At 41.8% G+C, this 22,971-nt stretch overlaps 1 protein-coding gene across 1 annotated transcript in view; it reads left to right on the plus strand.

Annotated features, from left to right (window-relative positions):
• The window catches only part of SLC4A4 (solute carrier family 4 member 4), a 349,538-nt gene that overhangs the window by 39,048 nt on the left and 287,519 nt on the right, over window positions 1-22,971 (plus strand). The window contains exon 2 of the mRNA XM_081248819.1: window positions 11,597-11,670. Within this exon, the coding sequence (XP_081104945.1) occupies window positions 11,598-11,670 (73 nt within the window). The 5' untranslated portion in view covers window position 11,597. The remainder of the gene's footprint in view (window positions 1-11,596; window positions 11,671-22,971) is intronic.

Below are 22,971 nucleotides of genomic sequence, written 5' to 3' on the forward strand. Positions count from 1 at the left end.
CCCCTGTGCCACTGGTGAGCCCAGGCTGAGCCTGGTGGATGGCCCACCCCCTGCACTGCCTGTCATCCTGGTAGCCTTCTTTTCCTTGGGAATTCAGAAACTCGTATAGTTACACTTGATCACACATTATATCAGAAATTGTATGTTACGGTGATATTTGTGAATTTGAGCATTTGCAAAACAGGGTTGGGGAGGAGATGTTTTATGAATGTCAGGGGTCTGTATACTCTGTAGGTATTCTGGTGAGTCTGCTCTTTCACCAAAGGTCTGTTTAAATTTGTGATCCTGGGTTCCTAAAGAGTTTGGAACAGATCAATCAAATTAGCTAAAGGGAGGCAGCATGACACGTAGTGGTTAAGAGCACAGACCTATAGATCTAGACCACCTGGGTTTGAATCCTGACTTCGACAGTTTTTAGCTGTGTGACTTTGGGTAAGTAACTTAATCTTGCTGTGCCTCAGAGATGTTGATGATAAAAATGGTACATACCTCATTAGATTATTGTGAGAATGAAATGAGCTAATGATATTTGTAAAGCAGTTACAGTGGTGGCTGGCACATAGTAAGCTTAACCTAAGTGTTTGCTGAATAAAAATAAAGACATTTATTTGTGAAGCCTATTAGAGGATACTTCAACTCCTGGCCCATAGATACACCAAGATAGGAAAAGAGGTGAGTGTAAGTGATATAATTTGAAGTTATAGGAAAGCATACTGAAGTTAAGTAATATGAAAAAAAATTCTTGAAGGTAATCCCTGATGGACATCGGTTGGTTAATTTTGAAAGAGAGAGTGGTTAAGTTAAACTTCCTGCCTGGTCTTCTTGTCACACTTGCTGTGTGATTTTGGGTAAATTATTAACTTCAAATTACAACTGTAAGTTGGTATGTTAAAAGTATTTACCTTATGGGTTGTCATGAGGATTGAATCAAACAAGCATTGTAAAGTGCTTAGCACAATACCTGCTTAGCATGGCATGTAGAAAATGTTTTAAACATGGGGCTTTTAAGGAATTAATCGATGGTGAGAATCCCTACTCTCAGTCCCTACATTGTTACAGGTATTGGAGTCCTTTAGCTAAAACCTTCATCCCTGTCTTATTATTAAGCCAGCTGGGCAAAATTTTACAGCATCATGAATGAAATAATGCATGCATGGTGCTTAACACATTGCCTGGCATGTAGTGAGAGCTCAATAAAATGCCAGGAGCCTTGTCCTTGCCAGCAGATGTGGCGGTTCAAGATGGAAGATGTGAATGGTGTGGCTGCCACTTTGGTTAGGGATAGGAAGGGAAGGCTGCTTTCTCCATTGTTAGCTCTGGGTGTCAGAGGTGGGATCTCAGGAGCTGTACCTTCCCAGATGCCATCCAGCTGACTCCCAGGACTGTGTCCTGGAACAAACACCTACTCTGGAGTCCCCATCCACCTGCCAACCTGGATCTGACCTGAGGTCACTGTAGAAGCCACATGAATGTATGGAAAGTCAACAGACTCAAATGAGAAGTATGAATTAACTCTGGATATCCAGGCTATCCCTGTACTAATTACTACAGATAATTAACATTGACTATGCATAAATTTAAAGTTAGGCTGCAATTTCCAGAGCTCAAAGTTTATGTTGACATTTCAAATCCTAATTTCCTTTTGCAGGTAGTTGCTATCAAGCTTCTTTATTGGTTTACCTAAACACATTACAGAGTTTTATTTGTCCAGTTTCAGGCCTGAGGAACAAAATTGAGCTTTCTCATAGCTTCTCATGCTTCTTCTGGATTTTTTAAAATTAATTTATTTTTTAAAATTTATTTATTTATTTTTGGCTGCATTGGGTCTTCGTTGCTGTGCGTGGGCTTTCTCTAGTGGCGGCGAGCGGGGGCTATTCTTCGTTGCGGTGTGCGGGCTTCTCATTGTGGTGTCTTTTCTTGTTGTGGAACACAGGCTCTAGGCACGCGGGCTTCAGTTGTTGTGGCTCGCGGGCTCTAGAGCACAGGCTCAGTAGTTGTGGCGCACAGGCTTAGTTGCTTCACGGCATGTGGGATCTTTCCGGACCAGGGCTCGAACCCATGTCCTCTGCTTTGGCAGGCGGATTCTTAACCATTGCGCTACCAGGGAAGCCCTCTTCTGGATTTGTAAAGCAGTGTAAGCTGTGATTGAAGTTCATTCATTCATATAGTCATTAAGCACATATTTACTTAGAACCTACTATGTGACAGATCTAGGTACCTCTTAGCTTTTTATTTTTAAGCAGACAAGGGGAAATTCTCATTTGAATTTAATTCTGCATATCACAGTGCAGTTACAGTCTATGTGAAAGGTTAAGTTCTAAAGTTAGGCAATAAGGAAAAAATTAGATAGTTAAGATTATTCTTTAAAAAAATCACTTAATTCATCCATAGACATAACATTTTTCAAGGGATACAACATAGCCACTTCCCCCTCTAACTTTGGAGCAAATCACTGTTTTGACAAGTAATTGAAAGTTAGCTTGTGTATGGGGTTCATGTTTGAAAACTACATTCAGGGTCTTTACACTTAGAGATGCACTTAGTACCAAACATGTATGTACCCTCACTGTACCCCTTTCTCAATGGTTGATTGATGGATCAATCCATTCATTCATCAACACTTGATGAGTACTTACTATGTGTAGTGCCTATGCTTGACCCAGGAGGTAGAAAGGCTCTAGAAAGATGATACTTGCTCTCAAAGAGCTCATACGGTAGTGGGGACAACTGCCATGATGTGTCCAAAGACAGTTGCTTGAGGTTAAATAAATGATAGTGCAGTGTTGTACCTGCTGCTTGAGAAGCAGACACGTTCAAGGAGCCAATGGAGAACAGAGGAAGAAGCATGGCTCTTCTTGGGGAAGGGTGTGTTTGAGAGTGTAGAGAGCATTCTAGAGAGTTGGATCTTGAAGAATGGGTTAACTAGGATGACATGGTATTTAGAGGAAACAGCATGTACACGAAGGTATGGTAGCCTGTTCAGGGAATGGAATGGCGTGGAGAGTGGCCAGAGCTACGTGTGGAAAGCTCATGATAAGCCTTAAATTCCATGTTGAGCAGTTTGGACTTCATCTGCAATGTAATGAATGATCTTTAAAAGAAGAATGATACCAGATTTGTTCTATAGATGGATGGATGAGTGGGGAGTGAGTTCAGAGCCAGGAAGACCAGTTAGAAACCATTGGTGGGAAGGCAGGTAGCATTCCAGCCCCGATACACTCACTTCTAAGCCTGGACATGTTGGCGCATGCGTTGCAGGATGGGTTTCCAGCTATAGATGCCCTTTCCCCCACTTTTACCCTGTGGGCCTCCCCTTCCTTCCTTTGCTCTGCCTTCTTTACTTGGCTGCTGGTTCGGTCTGGCTATTGGCTGGAGGGCTGGCCGCAGGGAGGATTTGGGGAACAGGATGGATGTGCCCACTGCTTCCCTCCTGGCTGTCCCATGGAGTAGCCCCAGCCTTCCAGTTCTCGCCTGAACTCTCTCTTAGGACCTTTCTGTTTTCATACCTGGGCCCTTGAAGAAGGGCAGTTGAAAGTTAAGAGTTGAGAAGGGAGCCTCCTTTTCCTGTTCCTAACAGTCAAAACTCTGAGAAAACTTTCGGTGGGCAAAGTGCTGAATTTTTGTTGTAGGAACTCTGGTCAAAAGCAGAAGCATATGGTTTGGAAGCAAGTGGATCAGCCCATTAAAAAAAATTAAAGGGTGTAAGGGTAAGTCAGGCAGATGTCCCAGGGGGTCAGGCAAGCTGTTCCCTTTTCAGCACTTAATACCCTCTCTACAATTTCTCCCTTCATCTGTCACCTCCCCTGAGCCTCCAGGCCCTTCCTCTCCCTTCACGCTGTCTCCATCATGCTACTAGTTCTTTCCCTGTCCTTTATTGCCGAGCCTGCTCCAGCCTTTCAGAGCTCAGTCGGCAGTCTGAGGACAGTGCAGAAGACCTTGCCCCAACATGCAGAAGATGGGAGAGAGGAGTTTGATCCTTGGCCTTGAGGGACAGTTTATTGCTGGTCTCCCCAGTTGACACTCCCGTGCATTTGCTTATGGGGACAGAACTATGGCCTTTGGGCTTGTAAGACTGTTAATTACTCTACTATACTCTCTGGACCCTTGGGACCTTAGATTTAGATTCAACTAAAATTAATTGAATATATTTACTCTGGGAACTTACTTACTTAATACCCTAAGTCACTTATGAAGTGTTTTAGGGTCATTTTAAAGTACACTGAAGCCAGAGGTTAACTAACTTTCCCAAGGTTACACAGTTACTAAAGGGCACATCTGGGATTTGCACTCCCTTTTACCTGATTCTGCATATGTGTAGATGGACCAGCTTCTGTAACTGGCCATCATATTAAATAAAGTTTCCAGGGGAAATTTTAAAAAGCAGATTTGAAATGACCTTTTCTAAATTGAAATTTTTATTGAAATAATTGTAGATTCACATGTATATTTGAGAAATAATACAGAGAGATCACTTGTATACTGACAGTATTCCCCACCATTAACATTTTGCAAAACTTTAGTACAGTATCACGACCAGGACTTTGGCACTGATATGATTCACTGATCACTTATGATCCACTTATTCAGATTTCCTCAGTTTTATTTGTACTTATTTCTTTGTATGGGTGTATGTGTGTGTTTTTAGTTCTGTACAATTTTATCAACTGTGTAGATTCGTGTATTTATCACCACAGGTAAGATACTGAACAGGACCAACTCAGCAAGGACCTTTCATGTTGCCCTTTTATAACCATGAGCACCACCCACTGCCATCTCTATACTCTGGTCACCACTAACCTGTCCTTCGCATCTAAAATTTTGTCATTTCAAAAATGTTGCATAAATGGAACCATACAGTATGTAACCTTTTGGGATTGGCCTTTTTCATAGCCTAATCTCTTAGAGATTCATTCAATTTACTTTTTTTTCACCAATAGTTTGTTTCTTTTTATTGCTAAGCAGTATTCCATGGTATGGATATACCAGTTGGTTTAACCATTCACCTGTTGAAAGACATCTGGGCTAATTACTAGTTTTTGGCTATTACAAATAAAGCTGCTCTGAACATTCATGTACAGGTTTCTGTGTGAAAATAAGTTTTCACTTCTCTAGGATAAATGCCCAACAGTGCAAATGAACTTTTAATGTAGTTCATAAATCCGGAATTATGTTTGGCGTGATCCTGCTCTGGATTCCATTTTCACCTTTTATCCAGTGTGAAGTCTGATTTCGAGTGGGGCTGTCACCCCTTTCTCCCTGGCCTCGGGCCTGTGTACATTTCCAGACTGCTGAGGGCACTCCTGAACTCTGTGGAGGGGATTTGCTTTGCTTTGCTGCCGCCTGATCGCTGGGACTCGCCTCTGCCATTAGTCATGCTTGTCAGGTTTGCCACGTTGATGTTTCTTTCCCCCAGCACCTACATCCAGAGCTCCAGGAGTCTCTACAGTTAAGCCCACACCCGCGTTCTTCTCCCTTCCTCCCTGTGGCAGTGGAAGGCCCTCTCAGCACCCGATGACAGGTGAAGTTAGGAAGGAAACAGTTGCAGCTTTTCCTCCGCCCCTGCTGTCCACTTCCCTGTAGTGAACACGTGTTGCCGAAAGATGGCAGTGCTCTTTGCAGCCACTGGGATTGCTCTCCCCTGTCGCCTGTGCTTTGGAGAACCAGTGTTGTTCTTTTATGTGTATGTTGAAAACGTGGCCGGCAGATTTTCCAAAACAACAAAGGCACCAGTAAAACACTGTGTGGTTTACAAAGTTTGAAAGGAAACATCACGTTGGCAAATAATGGGTGATGAAAACGGTTCCCCACTTCTTAGAGATGAGTTGAATAGGAAATAGAATTCGGGGATGTGTGTGTGAGGGTATAATTTTAGATGTCAGTACTGGTGGTTGCATTCTGTGTGGCTCCTGAAAAAGACCTGTGAAAATACTGATTTTTTGCCTCCCATCTGATCTAAGACCAGCCAAGGAGCAAGGACAGCCTGCATTTGAGCTCTGAGACTTGAGATGAACCCCTTTTAGTCCTCAAGGAAAGGCCCTTATGCACAGTGTAAATATAATTTTCACGACAGCAACAGCTAATACTAATAATACAACTCTTCACTTCCTGGTATTTGTCCACTCCCCTGCATGCGTCACTTCAGTGTGTGTGGGCATGTGTGTAAACATTTGCTGTGCACAGGAAAGCTGTTGTAAAGTGAGAGATTATGGGGTTCCCTCGCTGTTGTAAACAGCTAGTGAGGATAAAGTGAGATGAGCTTTAATGTGAGGTTAACTGATTAACTTTAAGTTGTACGCATGGAAAGAACCGGTGGTGTCAAAGTCGGGTATGGACTTGTGAACAACTGGAGCCGTTCTGCTCCCTAGGGTGCCATGGTCTGGTGCCTTTTTGGAAGCAGTCAGAAAGCCCCACTGTTCATTCGATCCACGTGCGGCTTGGTTAATTGGAGAACAGGGTGTGGAGGAGAGGGGGTTGGCTCTGGGAGTGGGACTACAAGCCCCAGAATGATTCCTCTATGTACACAGCAGTGTGCCAAGGTCAGAGGGCTGCTTTCCGCTTTCCTGGGTCTGGGTGCTGCTGCGGCTGTGACCCTGCAGCTCAGAACATAGCCGCGGTCCTGGGGTGGCAAGGGAACACGTGGCTCCACCTTAAGCAGCAGCCTTTTTGCTGCTAGTGCATCTTTTGGCAAAAGCCTTCAGTTAGGAGGAGAATTGCTCTGCATAAAGTTATAACCCTGAAACCAGATGCTGTTACTATAGAGACGAGTGAAATGCTGGCGTGGGAGACAGAACAGGGGAGGGATGGGAGAAGGGAGGTGGGAGGGCAAGTGAGGCTAATCTAAAGGCTAGCACACCAAAGACCTTCAACCTTTAGCAGCACTGTGACAGGGCATGCTCGTATTCTGAAACTTGTATGCTGGCGGCCTGCCACTTGCTGACGGGCTGAGTGGCAGCTGCTTGCTCTGTGTGGACTAGCTGGTGAGCACGTTGGCAGTTGGCGAGGGCTCTAGGGGTGGGAACTCAGAGGAGTGGAATGTCGATGGGTGCCCATGGCCCAATGGCTGACAGTTTTGCACACATGTTTCTCGTGCCGGGCTTAAGTCACCCTTACAAGCCTGTTCGGCGATTAGGACCGGCTGCTGAGAGCTGGTCCATTTGGCAGCAGATTTGACATGTGTTACAGTTAAATCACTTTTGTGTCCCAGAATAATGGAGGATGAGAGAAGCCCCGTGTTGTGTGGACTTCTGGGGAAGGGGTCTAACTTCTGCTGTCAGAGGCCCTGTTGAAGGAAGGCAGTATTGGCCCCGTGTGGATTTTATACTGACTGGTATGACCCTTATCCCCGTGATGATGGTGAGAAGCTTGCAAATCTGTTCTGAACTTTGCCTCATGCTGGCGATGCGAGCAACCTAGGGCTCTGTTTAGAAGCATGCTCCTTCCCTTCTTTGTTTTCAGCAAGTGCAGTTCGTATGAAAGGAACATTTCAGAATGGATTTGGGGGCCTGATTAGGGACCAGATGAGTTCATTTCTTCTTAATGATAGAGGGGAAACCTGGTTGGGTCAGACGGTCATTTTGAAAGATGTCTTACTAATAATAGCAAGCAACTGCTGAGAGGATTTGGTGGGGAGGGCGAACACAAACCCAAATAATTGACGCTTGTGGTATAAAGATGGAAGAAAGCTGTAAAATCCCTGTACTTGGTGCAAAAGCCCAGATGTGCCAGGCTGCACTTGGTCTTGATGGGGAGAGGGCTGCTCTGAGCGTGCAGGTTTTATATTTGCAGTTTGCATTTTCTTTTTCACTTCCTACAGGGAGGAGGAAGCTGCTTACAGATGCTCTGCATTGTCCATCAGAAAGAACTAGGTTTCTAATTACTTGCTATGTATAGTCTTGGAGGGAATGTGAAATATGTATCAAAGGGCCAAAGAATGCCCCAACCATTATTCTCACTCTAACTCAGACAGAGTCTGGGGACAGTGCTTCAGTTAGGCTGGATGGTTTTCTCCACCCAGGAAGAGGGCTCTGGGCATTCACGTTTGTACGGTCTCCTTCAATTGTTACTGCGTTCTTCCTTTAATTCTGCTTTGATTGTTTGTTGTATGCGATTTTGGGAAGGGCTTAGGTGCAAAGGCTAATAAGCATTTTATTTAGGGAATGTGTGGAAAGTCAATAAATGACTTTGGGACCAGCGTGATTAATGGTGGGGTGCAGAAATGATATTCTGCGGGAAATTGTGTTGGATTCTGTAGGTTGATAGGAATGGAAAACGTTTGTTCTGAGAAGAAATGTGGGCCAAACTACTCTTTGTTTCCTGAAGGGGAGACAGTACTATGAATGTAGATGCAGTAGTACAGGACTTCAGGATTTTGTTGTGTTTCCAAGGTCTTTTAAGGAAATTTCTCCATTAAGCTGTCATCCTAATCTAGGTCTACAAATGCTGTATTACTGATGGGGTCTTGTTCTTTGGACCAACCCTCAGATTGCTAGGGGAAGTCTTCGAGAAGGCAGATATGATTACACCAGAGCCTTTGTCTGTCTTGCTCATCACTGTATCTCCAGTGCCCAGAAGGGTGCCTGGCACCTAGTAGGTACTCAGCAAATATTTACTGAATGAATGAATGGAGGAGGGCAGGAAAGAGAAAAGGGAACGACTGAATGCTGCCTGTGTGTCTAGCACTGTGCATGGTATGTTTGAAGTACTTTGGTCATCGTCACCAATGACCTCCATATTGCCAAACCCAAGTTTTTCTTCTCTGTCTGGGTCTTTCTCAGCCTCTCGATAGCGGCACTCTCCTCTTTCCTCAACTTCCTTGACATCACTCTTTCCTGGTTTTCCTCTTACCTCATTGGCTGCTTTTGTTCCTCTGCTCTGCTTGTTAAATGTTGGCATGCCCGGCATGCCTGGCACTTGATCTTAGGTCAACTCCTCTATTTCTGTATTTTATTCCTGCATTTCATCTAGTAATAGCTTCAGATACCAGCTTTATTCGTTGATTCCCCAATTTTTATCTCCAACCTTAGGCTTCTGAGCTCTAGCCTTAGACCTCCATCTAGTTGTGTGCCTGACAGTTCTTTTTTAATATATAATAAGCATCTCAACCATAAAGTGGCCAGAAAAGAACCTTTGGTTCCTCCCCTGAAACCTGTTTCTCCCATAGACTCCTGAGATAGTTTCTTAGTTTCTTTTGTCTCCTGACTATGCGCTTTTCACATAGCAGCCAGAGTGATCCTTTGAAAGGCAAAACAGCTCAAGTCACTTTCCATCTTAAAACTCTTCAGAGGCTGCCGTAACACCTAAAATTCTAACTTCTTACCATGAGCTGCATGGCCCTGATTCCCTTCTGCATTGTCACCTCCGGTTGATCTTCTGTCTGTCTGTGCAGCCTCACTGACCTTGCTCTGTTCCTATAACATGCTAAACTTCTTCCCACCTTAAGGCCTTTGCACTTGCTATTCTCTTTGTTTGGAATGTTCTGCCCTCAGATTGTCAAATGCCTGGTTTCTTCCTATCATTTTCATCTCTGCTCAAATGTCACCTCCTCTGAATCCACATCTGAACCACCTTATGCTAAGTAGCCCCCTGCCTTATTATTATATTTTTCTGCAAAGCAATTAATGCTAAGATTACCTTGTTCATCTATTTATTATTAGTTTTTGAGGCATTTTGTCTGCCTTATTCAAAAATGTATTCCCCTCCCTCTCAAGAGTGCCAGGAACATAGCAGACACTAAATAAATATTTGCTGAATCAGTGAATATGTTGGATTATTTCATCTTCATGGGAACCAGAGGCTCACAGAGGCTGGTAACTGACTTGACTTCTCAGATCTTCAAGGCATTTTCTTTTCTACTGTGATCCTGCTGGCTGATCCATGTCCTGTTTTTATTTAGTTTTATATTTTTAGTTTGAGTAGAGAAAAGGAAAAAAGATGAACTTTTACGTATAAGACCCATATCCCTGAAAAAGGATATTCTGCAAGTTTCCAAAAGTAATGAGTTTCTTAATGGCATTGTCCACCAATAAAGGTCAGGTGAAGAAGAAAGGAAGGAAACAAACCTTTATTAAACATGTAACAGGTGCTAGGCACAAAACTGAGTGCTTTCATGTGTGTTACCTGATTTGAATTTCCTACAAGGTTGATATTATTTCCCCCTATTTTGGAGATGGTAAAACCAAGCCTCAAAAAAGTTGGATGCTTTGCTCTAGGTGATACAAATACTAAGAGGTAGAACTAGGTTTTTAAAATCCAGGTCTACCTGACACCATATTTCTGACTTTTTAAGCTCAGATGGTTGCTTTGTGAGATGCTCCTAAAATAGGAAGGAAGAAAAAGTGAATTCAGTGCATATCACATAGATGATAACAAATATGGGAAGCACAAGAATAAGTTATACAGACAGTATGGAAAACAGACCTACAGTACGGTATTCAATACCCGAGCATATAATTGGATGAATGGAGTACAGAGTGAACATTTCATTCTCTGGTAGAGCTCATGTACGGTATGACATAGGACAGCTGTCCTCAGAGAGCGTTCTTTGTTTCTAGACCGGTACGACACAAGCAGCATTTGAGCAATTTGGGATTTCTTTCTGCTTTCACTATAAATAGAGTTCATGGAATTCTGTATATCAAAGTTAATGCAATGAAAAGAAGTCACAGAATATGGAAATAAACCTTAACTTATTCTATAAACCAGAGACATGTTTGGCATCTGGAGGCCGTACAAACGCTGTCCTTACTTGGTTGGATCCTGAGGTCTTATTTAGCATAGGAAATTGCAGACATCCTATTATGTAAGGAGACAGGAGGACAGCATAATGTGGCTACGAAATGAAGAACCTTATGCCCTTCAGGGAAGAGTTAACAGGACAGATATACACAGAGAGAGACGTGTGATTAAGAATGTGGAAAATGAATGAATGGGTGGCATATATATGTGACTGTTGCCGAAGCCGGGTTGCTGGATAATCCTCAGATGTCAGATTTCCGTAAGGCCAACATGTGACTCAAAGCTTGCCACTCAACAGAGAACACTGGGCTGTGCTGGTATTAAGAGGCTGGCTGGAAGCTAGGCTTCCACTGTGCACTAGCCTAGCTCCCTGTCGCTTTCTGTGCGTGGGTGGGTGTGCATGTGTGCGTGTGTGTGTGTGAGGGTATACATTTTTATGCAGTGGGTGTTTAAAGAGCTAAGCACTGAAGCTGGATTTCCACAAACGATCATCACGAGCACTCCAGGCACACCAAACTTCCTCTCTTGGTATTTTTTTTTCCTTTCATCTTTTTTTGGGGGTCCATCCCAAAGGGGAGAACCCCCAGCATCCAGCCTAAAGGATCGAGATGATTTTCTCTTACCTGTCCCTGTGGGTGCCCTGTCAAGGTTAGAACTGAAGCTATGTGGGACCGGCATATTCTCAAGCACCAATGAGCGGAGCTGAAGGAGTGAAGCAGCAGCAGACACCAAAGGAAGAGGGACTCTGCCCTGTTAACATGAACAGCAGCTTGCAGGTTCACCTGCCCAGAAGCTGGGCTGTGTCCAGTGGCTCACTCCAGGAGAAGTCTGAGCATTCTTTTTTTCTTTTTTATTACTATAGGATGGAGGATGAAGCTGTCCTGGACAGAGGGGCTTCCTTCCTTAAGCATGTGTGTGATGAAGAAGAAGTAGAAGGTGAGCTCGCTGGGTCTGGGGAAGTGTATATGCATATACATATGTCTTTGTAAATAATAGCACTCATGCATTTCATGTATCTTATAATTTTGAAGTTAAAAACCCAAGCCTATCTGTGGAGTTTCATGAATCTCCACATTTTGCTTCAACACAGAGTAATTCTAAGAACTTCCGTGGATCATCAGAATTTGAATCAGTGTTATCCCGCATGGTTGACAACAACAACTAAAAGGTCTTACTTTGAAGCAGGTGCCTGTGTTAGCTGTGCCTCTCTGTCAGAAATAAATATTTTGCCAGATAATATTAACTACCTTCCAATAACTAATTCAAGGAAGCTGCTAGATTTATATAAATGTATTTGGCAGTATCTTCTAATATTCTTTCTTATAGCCTGCAGGTTAGAAAAACAGATGTTGCAGAGAGAGAATGATACCATTTCTACAGGAAACATGGGGCTAAGCTGAGGAGATAAAGAGTGGTACTTATGGATGTGTCTCAGTTAAGAAAAGATGGACAAGCATTTTTTTTTTTTTTTTTTTTTACAGGGAAGCCACTTGGGGCTGAGTTTTCTTTGTGGGAAAGTTTTTAATTACAAATTCAGTTTATTTAATGAATGAATACGTTTATCTATTCACTTTATCTATACACTTTTGTACTGAGTTTGGGTAGTTTATTTTTTTAATATTCAAAAGTCTATTATAATATTCTATTATTATCTTTTTAATATCTATATCTGTAGACCCTTTCTTGATGTTGTCACTCTTACTCTTTTATTTTTTTAACATCTTTATTGGAGTATAATTGCTTTACAATGGTGTGTTAGTTTCTGAGACAAGCATTTTTTACTTAAAAAATCTCTAGGACCTCTTTTATTAATGTTCTCCAGTGCCAGTTGAAAATCAAATAAGAGTTAAATTTTAGCTGGTGCTATGGTGCTTTCAGTGTGCCTTTTCTTCTCTTGTCTCTTGACTTATCAATGATGTGGGAATAATACTATTTATTTGATAGTCATAAGGCAGGGCTTAATTAATATTTATTAAAGTAATTATGTGAAGGCGTGACAGGTATACAACATTTATAATGACAGTTTTAAAAATAATCAAGGTTCTAGACAGTACTCATAAAGTTAAGTAAGACTTCCTGGTGAACCATGTCCTAAATTCTGCCCTTTAAAATCACCTGAGAAAAGGATTCATACGTATTTTGGAAACTCCAGTCTGATGGGTACCATTTGGTAATTACTTAATGCCTACCAAAGACTTGGACCAGAGGGGTGGTGGAGTTGGGAAAAAGAAGGTGGGTACTGTGTGTTCTGGAGTGATTCGTCAACCAGACTGAACACCAGGTCCCAGGCAAGTGATACTCCTGTGCCACCTGGGATAGTGTGAATAGTGTGGCCATTATGTTTCCTAGGTAAGTTTCTTCTGACCCTGTAGTGCTGGAGTATTGGTTCCCCCAGCCCCCCATCTCCCCACTTCCCACATGTATACTCTTGAGACTGACTAATAAGAATTTGATGCCTACGTTTCTTAGGAAAAAGGAAACCACAATATTTTCTTTCATATTGTTTTATGGGTTCCTTGCACTTTTACAACATGACTGTGGGAAAATGCCAAGTTAGTGAAAGCAAAATAGTAAAACTTTTGTCTGAAGATTCTTGTAACCCATGCTGCTAAGTCTTCATTGTGCTGACTCTGTCACTGTCCCAGTGTCAAAGGGGAGATAAGAATCTTAAAGTTATAGCATATGAATATAAGAAATATTGTAGGAATGAGCAAATATCCTATAATTTCAGGACAATTAAAGTAGAAAAATCAGTGAGAAAGCTTGGGGGTGAGATGTGTACTCTGTGTGTGTGTGTGTTCCTTGAGAATAACCTTCTAGCTAAGTTCACAGGAGATGTAAATCACCTCTTGAATTTGTAAGGTCTATAGGATTGACAGCACTCTACTGCAGTAGGATGTTGTACATGGGTTTCTTAAGGCTTTGACTAAGAAGTTTTTCCCTTGATTTTCAAGCACAAAATTAAGACAACACTGTATGGGGAGGGTGGGAGGGAGGGAGATGCATGAGGGAAGGGATGTGGGAACAGATGTATATGTATGACTGATTCACTTTGTTATAAAGCAGAAACTAATAAAAAAAAAGACAACACTGTAATGAATAGCACACAAATCTGTAGCTGGGTTTCTTTATGGAGAAACAAAAAAGGCAAAAGGTAGAAATATCTGCAAAATTGTCTTTGTGATGACTCAACTTGCCACATGGATTTTGTGTATTTTCCTATTCTGGTAAGACTTCTGTTTTAATGATTATCTTTCACATCAAGTGGAGCTTGGGTTGATTACATTTCTTTCAAAGCATGTTTAGCTAGTTGCCTGTGGTTGAATCCTGAGGCCCTGTAGGATGGTTGCTTATGGCCATTATTTGGTGAACATCCAACAGTATGGGCTCCTTATAGCAGAAGTCATGAAACAGTAATTAGAAACTGTTGTTTCTAATTCAGTGCGCTCCCGGTTGACCCTCCCATTTTCTCACCTGGCTTCATCCATTTTCTCACCTAGCACTTAAATTTTGTAGTAACTCTAGGTGAAAGTGTAAAGAAGTTGAAATGGAGGTGGGCTTGATGGCTTATTCATGGTCCCAGTGGTTGAGAGTGAAGAAACAGATGACTTGACTGTCAAGACTTCTAATCAAGATTTTGATGGGAATGTTTTCCGCAAGGATGTGAGTCTATCTCATTTTTAATTGCATAGAGTGTACTTGAAGGAAAGCAGACTGTTATTTTTGTTATGAAGTAGCTGAGTTTCTGGTACATTTATGGCGGAAGTAAGTGCTCCAGGTTTAAGGATCAGAAATTCAAAGGGCAAGGAGCTGAGGGGCTTCCTTCCTTAAGCATGTGTGTGGTGAAGAAGAAGGAGCTGGAACACCTAACATTTCTGTGATCAAATGTGTTTCCTTTTATCCAAGTATTTATTTGTCTTGCTTCTTGGATAAACATGGTTGAAGTATATTGCAGCACACTTGGCAAAAGTGAACTTAAGATAAAACTGTTTCTTAAAGTAATTTGCACAAATAAGATGCACTCCATTAAATGATTATTAGGGTGACTTCCAGTAACTCTAGTTACTCTGAAATGTTTATGCTTTTAAAATTCTTCTTAAGGTCGCTCAGTTTGGGGTGACTGGATTCAGCTCAGCCTGAAGGCAAGAAGAGTCAGATGCTCCCTGGTAGTTCTTTCTAATGCTGTAGCTCTGAGCAGGGGAGACAGGCTGAGATTTCCAACCATACCCTCAGTTCACCTGGTTCAACTCTACTCTCAGTGGGTGGTGTGACACTTAATCCACATTCTAAAAACTCAATAGAAAACCATCAGCTGCAAAACTCACTAAGAATAGAGTGAGTCAGAAGAGGAGTCATCTTCTGTTTAAATAATGAATTTGTCTATGTGAGATATATATTTAAAGACCTAAAGCTCCTTTTCACATAATTTGCCTCATGTGCATTTGTGTTAATCGTTTAAAAAGATACTCTTGAGAAAGGAAACCAAGCGTCGTATTTAATCTTTAAAATAAAGAGTGGCTTGTATGTCTGTTCCTTCAGTGGTTACTGTGTTTTGTAAAGCTAACATTTTTGGCATAGAGTGGTTACTGTGGATAAACTCATTTAAAATTTGTAACATTTCAGATATCATATTTGTTTCTGTTCAGAAAGGCTCCCGCCCAGACGTTTCCACAGAATTGGTCTATAGATGACAAATTGACATTACCAGAGTGACCCAGAAATGCCCACTATGCGGAACAAGACTGATTTTTCATTTCAAACACACTTAATGGAAATTGGCAAACTTTGTTGGGTGAACCGGGGTTGAGATAGGAAGAAAGATCCCAGGTAGCTTTTTCTAGAGGAAGAAATTCTATGGATATTTTATCCATTAAAGTCAGCCAGGATTTTGGATCTGTATGATATAAACAGATTACTTAATATTCTCATATTTTGCAATAGGGGAAAAAGAGCAAACTCCACCTTATCCTTGAGATAAGGCCTTGGCTCTGCAAGGCTAGGTAACTCCCCGGCAAGCGTTGGCAACTCTGACTTCACGAGGAGGGGCCTTTTCTTAACATCAAGCCTACCCAGCAACTCAGGAAGCATGAAGTACAGCAAGACAATATTGGCTGAAATGGGTCTGCATTTCTGAAGTTTGATCGGTACTCTAAATGCCATTATGATATATTGTGGTGGTTTTCCTCTTCCATTGAAAACCAAGTCCAAAAGGAAGTGTGCTCCCATCTGTCCAAATGGAAGAATAATTCTACAAATTCTCATGTCTACTGATGGATATTAAGAGAGAGAGTATGGTTGAAAATGCATGGAATTTACAGGAAGGTTATTTTTAGGGAAATAAAAGTAAAAAAGTTGGACAGAGTCTGGAACAAAGTAGACATTCACTAAATATTTTGTTAAAGGAAAGAATGAATAAATGAATGTGTAAATAAACTAAATGAAGCATATATAGAATTACTTTATATAGTCCTCTAAAATCTTTGTTTAAATTTTTTTAGTTGGAAATTTGGTTCTCTTACTTCTCTTAGTCAAATGAGATGATATAGTCTCTAATGATCCTATGTTTGCTATTAATCCCATTTGATTTTGCAAAGATCATTGATATATTTATATCATTTATACTGATAAGAAAAAGAAGCCCCTAGAACACCTCCACCTTACTCTTCTTCCTTTCTCTGCTCTGTATTTTGAGGAGAGAGACTAAAATGATGAAATGGTGGCTTTTGTATTTTTGGAGGTCAGGATCTCAACATTTTACAGACATGAAATCATAATGACTTAAACCTATTTTTCACTAGAGGATATTGTGATGATGTATTTATGTGTATTGGAGGAGGTAGTAGTCTAAAGAAAAAGTGGGGCCTGGTGGACATTTGTTAATAATTACAATGGTCAAAAACGTAATTGCCGAGAAGGAGTGAATGAAAACCTATCAGCTGGGAAGGGAGGGGCTGAGTCCAAGCTGGCGCTATTCTGAGCGCAGGATGTAAGTGTCCGGTTGCATTTTGCTGACCTCCTCTCTCCTGTTCACTCTAATTGCTCCGAAACAGTGTGTACAGAGGAAATACTTGGGCAAATATTGCTGAAGGAAAAGCCTTCTTGAAAGAAACAATGTATCCACACGTTGGAGAGCTTGAAGGAAATGCGGTGAGGTGTTTAAGGGTTGATGCTTGGGTTCCCAGAGCAGGTTGAGCCCACGCAGACCTTTCCCAGTGTCCTGCTGCTTTCTCCTTGTGGCCCCAGCTGAAAGCCCGCCAGAGGGCCTAAAGCAGGCAATACTTAGCTCTCTGACACCTCCTGCTGTGTCAGTGATGTTAAATATTTGTATATAGGTTTCTTGGATGATAATTCCATGGGTTTTTGAAACTGGAGTCAGACATCCCTTCCCAGAGTTTTCCAATTGTAGAGAATTCCCTGGTAGTGTAGTACGGGCTAAAGCCCTCTGGAAGCCACTTTCTGTCCTAGGTGACTACATTCTTTTATGGCAAGAGGCATGCAAAATTGAACTTGGTACTTGAGTTGTGTTTTACAAGGATTCAGAAATTCTGAAATAATACACTTGGAGCACATTTTGTCTATAGTTGAGTTTCTTTTTCAAAGCTTTGTATCTGCTCATATTTTTGAGACATATTATTTCATATTTATTTTTGGGAGTCTCTATCATTTGTATTATTCATGTGTTATTAAAGCAGAGTGGCTAAGCATTGGTTTGGGAATAAAAGTTTAAAACTTGCTGTATTGCTGAAGCATTGCATAAATGAAGCACGAAACTTAGAGTTTGGATTTTGAATTTCTCAGTTCTGTAAAATGAGAATAATAGAACATGTCATTCACCGTAGAACTGTTTCAATAATTACCAGAAATAATGTTGCTGCTGTACCTGGCATTAGGCATAGGAGTGCTTTATACTATACCACTGTCTGTCTGTCCTTTTGCTTTCTGATTGATACAGTCTCACCAATAATTTTTTTTTTTTTTTGGCACATTGTGGCTTGTGGGATATTAGTTCCCTGACCAGGGTTTGAACCTGGGCCCACAACAGTGAAAGCACAGAGTCCTAACCACTGGACCACCAGGGAATCCCCCTCACCAATAATTTTCTATGATGATTATCATTCCAAAAAATTCGAACTGACCGAAATGATGTTTGCTATTTGCTTAATTCATCTTAGCAAGGCATCTATCTCTTGCCTTCCTAACAACCACGCTTACCTACTGCTTCTTCTATTGGAAAAGGAAAGCTAGAAAGGTCAAGAGAAATTTCCTGAGGCCTGCTGTTTATTTCTCTTTGGACTCATTCTGATTCCCTTTAAGCTCTGGGTGTGAGATCTGATTTCCATGGTTAGACTGCTCCGATAGACATTACCCCTAGTCTGTGGAACTGTCTCGTTTTCCAAGAAGAGACACACTAACTATAATTGCATACAGGGTAAATTACAAATGCATGCCCACTGTCTAATAAAGCCTGCAAAGTTACTTTTTCTGGAAAACAGATTTAAGTGTATGATATTTTCCTACCAATGAGGAAGATTCAAGGGTCTATTATATATGTAATATGTATAAATATGTATATATATATTTTTTCTTTTTTTCCCTTCCTTGCTCTGCAGCATAGGCTAGGGTAATTCTGTCCCCTACTGGCTGTTATGTAATTTAGGTGCCAATTCAATGAGATTATTCAATAGTATAGAAATAATACTAAGTATTCAAACCTGAGCTAAGTATTTCTCCATTTTTATCATTACAAGATTCAGAGTCACTGGGGGAATTGAAAATTGGGACTGATGAGGGACAGTAGAGTAAGAATGGAATAAAACTGAATAAAGCTCAGTTGAGGCTCTCCCATTGCTCCGGTGAGCATACCGGTGGGATTTGGATTTGTTTTGTTTTGTTTTGTTTTACTTTTTTGGCTGATAGCATTTAGGGGACTGAGGTGAGAGCCTGCCATGGCAGGAGTTCACAGGAGGTTCCAAATATTGTACCTCTGAAGCTGCTGATTGCCAGGTGGCATGAAGGTGAAGGGAGGGAGGGTGGTGAGTGACATCCATTGAATCAGCAGTAGAGGCGACTTAAATAACTCCCTTCCCTGAATAGCTGCAAAAGCTTTTAAATCTGGTTAATTGTTTTTACCTTTCTATAGAGTTAGAATTACAAGGCAGCTATCCTAAGTGCTATATCCAGCATGTTCACCTTTCTTGATACTGTGTTGACTTTGAAAGGAGAACAGACTTTACTTAAACCTCTCCGGACGTGACTTTACCAACTCTTTTCATGGTGGGATACTCAATAACTTTTACAAGGCCAAAACTTCTGGAAATAAAAACGAGTGTTTGAATTTTAGTAAAACTGGCCAACATATCAGCTTTAGAGGGCCAGAATCTCACATTTATGGATTAGTTAAATCACCACCCTACTCTCCAGTTGATTATTAAATTTTCAACAGGATTCTCTCCCTGTTGAAAAATAAAGACAATGTCTTGGATGTTAAATGAAAGCTCACAGTCAAATCCAATGGATATAGGTATTTGGCAAATTCAGTCGGTATCTGGGTTGAGATACTTTTATTCAGTCTGCTGTGAGTTAAAGAACATGGTGGGGAACCAGGAGTCTCAGGACCTATTTCTGTTCTTGGCTCTGCCCCGCCTTACTGGGTAACATGAGGCCAATCATGTTTGTGTGGTTAGGTTTCCTTTGTAAAGAGTGCAGTTAATAACCTATCTTCTTATCCACCTGCTGGAGATGCTCTAAGGATTCTTGGCTAACACCAGAAAAATACTTTGATATTTGCAGTAAGCCATTGACGAATTACTTAATATCTGAATCTCAGTTTTTCATACAAAGAAACAGCATTGGTGCTTCCTTATCTCCTAGTTTTGCTAGGGATATAAGTAAACTAATTTGAAATCCCCGGAATGAACCCTGTAAATTTAAGATGTTATCTTCCTTGGTTATATGCCTTGCAGGTGATTTATCTTGGTGCTTAACACTTTCTCACCAGTGCTTGCTGTGACTGCAGAATGCTTTCAGACTAAAGCTGATATCTGGTGATTAACAAATTAGTTGACTAATATCTATGTTAACTCTTCTTATGAACTCTGATGGACAGTGCTTTTATTAACTTTTTCTTTAAGCTTATCAAAATGGTAACCAACAGTTGCAGATATATAAGCTCTAATATGTTGCATTTTTAGGCTCATATGTATCATTGAAAGTGATAATATATTCCAATTAGGGACATAATTAATGTGCGGTCAAATAAACCAGTCATTAACTAAGGACACAAGGTTGTTTGATGTGATAATTTAGAGAGTGTATCATGTAGGTGGGTGAGTTTACGTGGGAAACCAAGGTATGTATCTCCCATAGAGTGACATTAAGTTGAGGCCTAAAGGGTGAAGAGGGTTAGCTAGGTCAGGAATAAGGGAAGCCTCCCAGGCAGGGTGTGTGAAGGCCCAGTGGTGAGAAAGAGGTAGGCCTGTTTGAGAAGTGAAAATAAAGCCCATGTGGCTAGACTACATGAATAGGGAGAGAGTGGCCTGAAGCGGATGGAACCCAGATAATTCATGGCCTTTTATACTATGCTAAAGATTTAGGATTTTATTGAGGGTGCACTGGGGAGCCACTGCAGAGGGTTGTAAGCAGGGAAGTGACAAGACAAAATTTGCATTTTAAAAAAGACCTCTTTGGCTCATGGGTGGAGAGAGCATCCCAACAGGGCAAAGATAAAGGTGGAGACACTGTTGCTAAGATTCAGCTGAGAGATGATATTGGGTTAGAGTAGAGGGACAAAAAGATGGGTTGAATTGCCAGGACTTGCTGATGGACAGATGGGTGGGTGGGGGTGATTGCTTCTGGATTTGTGCTATGAGCAATTTGGGAGACTTATGTGCCATTTGTACAATGGGGAACACTGGAGGAATAGTAGTGGAGGATGGCAGGCATTCAGCTTTTTGAGTCTGAGAGCCCTGTGAGACATCCAAGTAGAACTCTAAAGCAGGCACTTGGCTACACAACTGGAGCTAAAAAGAAAGGGCAGGGATGGAGATGTAAGTTTTGGAATCCCAGGGAGATAGCTAGCATTTCAAGCCATAGGAATGGATGACATTACCAAGGGGAGAGAATAGAGTGAGAAGAGGACTGGGTTGGGCTCTGCTCTGCCAACCTTTGGAGACTGAGAAGGGGCAATCATAGAAGCTGGAGGGTAACCAAGAAAAGGGTGTGTCTGAGGCCAAGAGAAGAGCATTTTCAGCAAGGAGCCAGTGACCGACAGTGCTGAGTGTGCTGCCTGGAGTCAAGTAGATGAGGAGCCAAAAGTAACCAGTGGCTTTGGCAGAAAAAAGGGCTTGGTGGCTTTTGTTAGCAATCTGGGTGGCATGGTTAGGAAAGAGTCAAATCGGAGTAGACTGAAGAGTGTGCAAAGAGAAAGCTATCTTCATAAGAAGTGGCGAAGGGACCTGGAGAAATAGTAGAAAACTTTTGGCCTTTCAAAACTGTGTGCTCCATTACACTTAACCAATTTGAATACTTAGGATTCTTATAGAATTTTTAGAGCTAGAAAGGATTTTAGAGAAAATGTAGCTCAATGTTCTCACCTTACACATGGAGAGGTGAGCCTTGGAGAAGGTAAAGTGATTTGCTTGCAGTAACGCTGATAGTAATTGGGCATAACTAGGACAAGCACGCAAGCTTCTTGACTTTCCCAGGGCAGTGCTCATTCCAAAAAGGTGTGCTTGAAGTCTGGTTCCTCTGGAGCGGGAAAGGAATTTAGAAAAGGAGATGGATGAGAGCTTAAAGAAGCGCTTGGAAGAATAGGGGGTAGAAAGAACTAACTGGAGAAGAATAAAAGGTGTTGGGAGAGCTTATGAAAAGGTGAGAGAGAAAGAAGACAGAAGCCTGGCTGGCCTCATTGTTTGCATGACCGCAGATGCTCGTGGGAGGACAGATGTCAGAGCCAGAACGTCTTCATGTTCTGGGGCCGTTTATGGTATAAGGGTTGTAGATTTAAATTTGTCATTCTCTGGTTATAAGACAGAAACATTTTCAAGAATTCCTGAGCCCTTTTTGTCTTCTAGGTAGTTGCTAACTTGAAAGGCCTAATCGATGACCCTTTCCCTCCTTGGCTGTATTTTGCAGACAATGGAAAATGGGGGGTAGTGTGGGGGACTGGTACCATGGTAGTAGGAAAGTAGGAAAGGAAACCTTATATAACCAGGAGCACCAAGAGTCCCGGCCTCTATGTCATTAATTTTTTGGCTTTAGTTGGTTCATTGGTACATGAAGAGGTTTAATCAGGTGATCTTTAAGGTCATTTCAACTCTAAAAGTATGATTATGAGCTACAGTGTCAGTGAATGTTGTCCTCTTTTCTGGGTGCATGTGGAAAACCATAGTCATGAAGATTCTGGGATTGGGCTTAACTAGGCTCGTTTAAGTCTCTCGAAGCACTTTCCCTAGTTCTTGGTCATTGTTCTAGCCCCATGGCATTATCCACATCTCATTTACCTATATACAGGTATGTGAGAGGAAGGAATTATGTGAACTAATATTAGTGATACCTGGTTAGCCGTGAGTGCATTGACTATACGGTGGATTATCTGTCTATAGCGACTAAAGACCACTCTTCCTATTGCCCAGCCAGGGCTTAGGCCAGTGCTAAAAGGGAAGCCAGAATAGAGTCAGAGATGAACAATGCGGTTAGAATGAGAGTGTGAATGTGCGCATTTATGTGTCTGTCTGAGCTGCCTCTCTGGCTGCAATTGCAAATCCGGTTATCAATGACCATTGGATTAGCCATTGTTTTCTCTCTTCCAGTCCCACTTGCCATTCAGTTGTGCAAATGGTGACCACAAGAGAGATAATGGAAACTGTCAGTTCTCTGTGTTTGGCTCACAGGTGGATTTTGTCTGACTGCATGTGTACTGCACATTAAAATGCTCCAGCTCTTTCGGGGTTCTGGGATGTCAGGATGAGTCAAGGGTTCATCTCTTCCTATTGGGTGGCTCCTCTTCGCTCTTAGCCCTCCCCTGCCTGGCTCTGGCCTTCCCGGGCCTTTTGGCTCCACTCTCCTCTGTGCTGTCAAGTAAAAGGACAACAGACCTGAGCCCTGGAGGTTGGCACTCACAGCATGAAAGCTCTGGGGTAGACCCTCCCAGAGCAGGGTGGAAATGTCACGGCATTTGTTCCTGGGCCGGGTGAGGGAAGATTGAGGTTATGGAAGGTATTGCCTCTGCTGCACAGT

Source organism: Mesoplodon bidens (assembly GCF_964165515.1).
Source record: "Mesoplodon bidens genome assembly, chromosome: 1".
In the NCBI taxonomy this organism is placed as follows: domain Eukaryota; kingdom Metazoa; phylum Chordata; class Mammalia; order Artiodactyla; family Ziphiidae; genus Mesoplodon; species Mesoplodon bidens.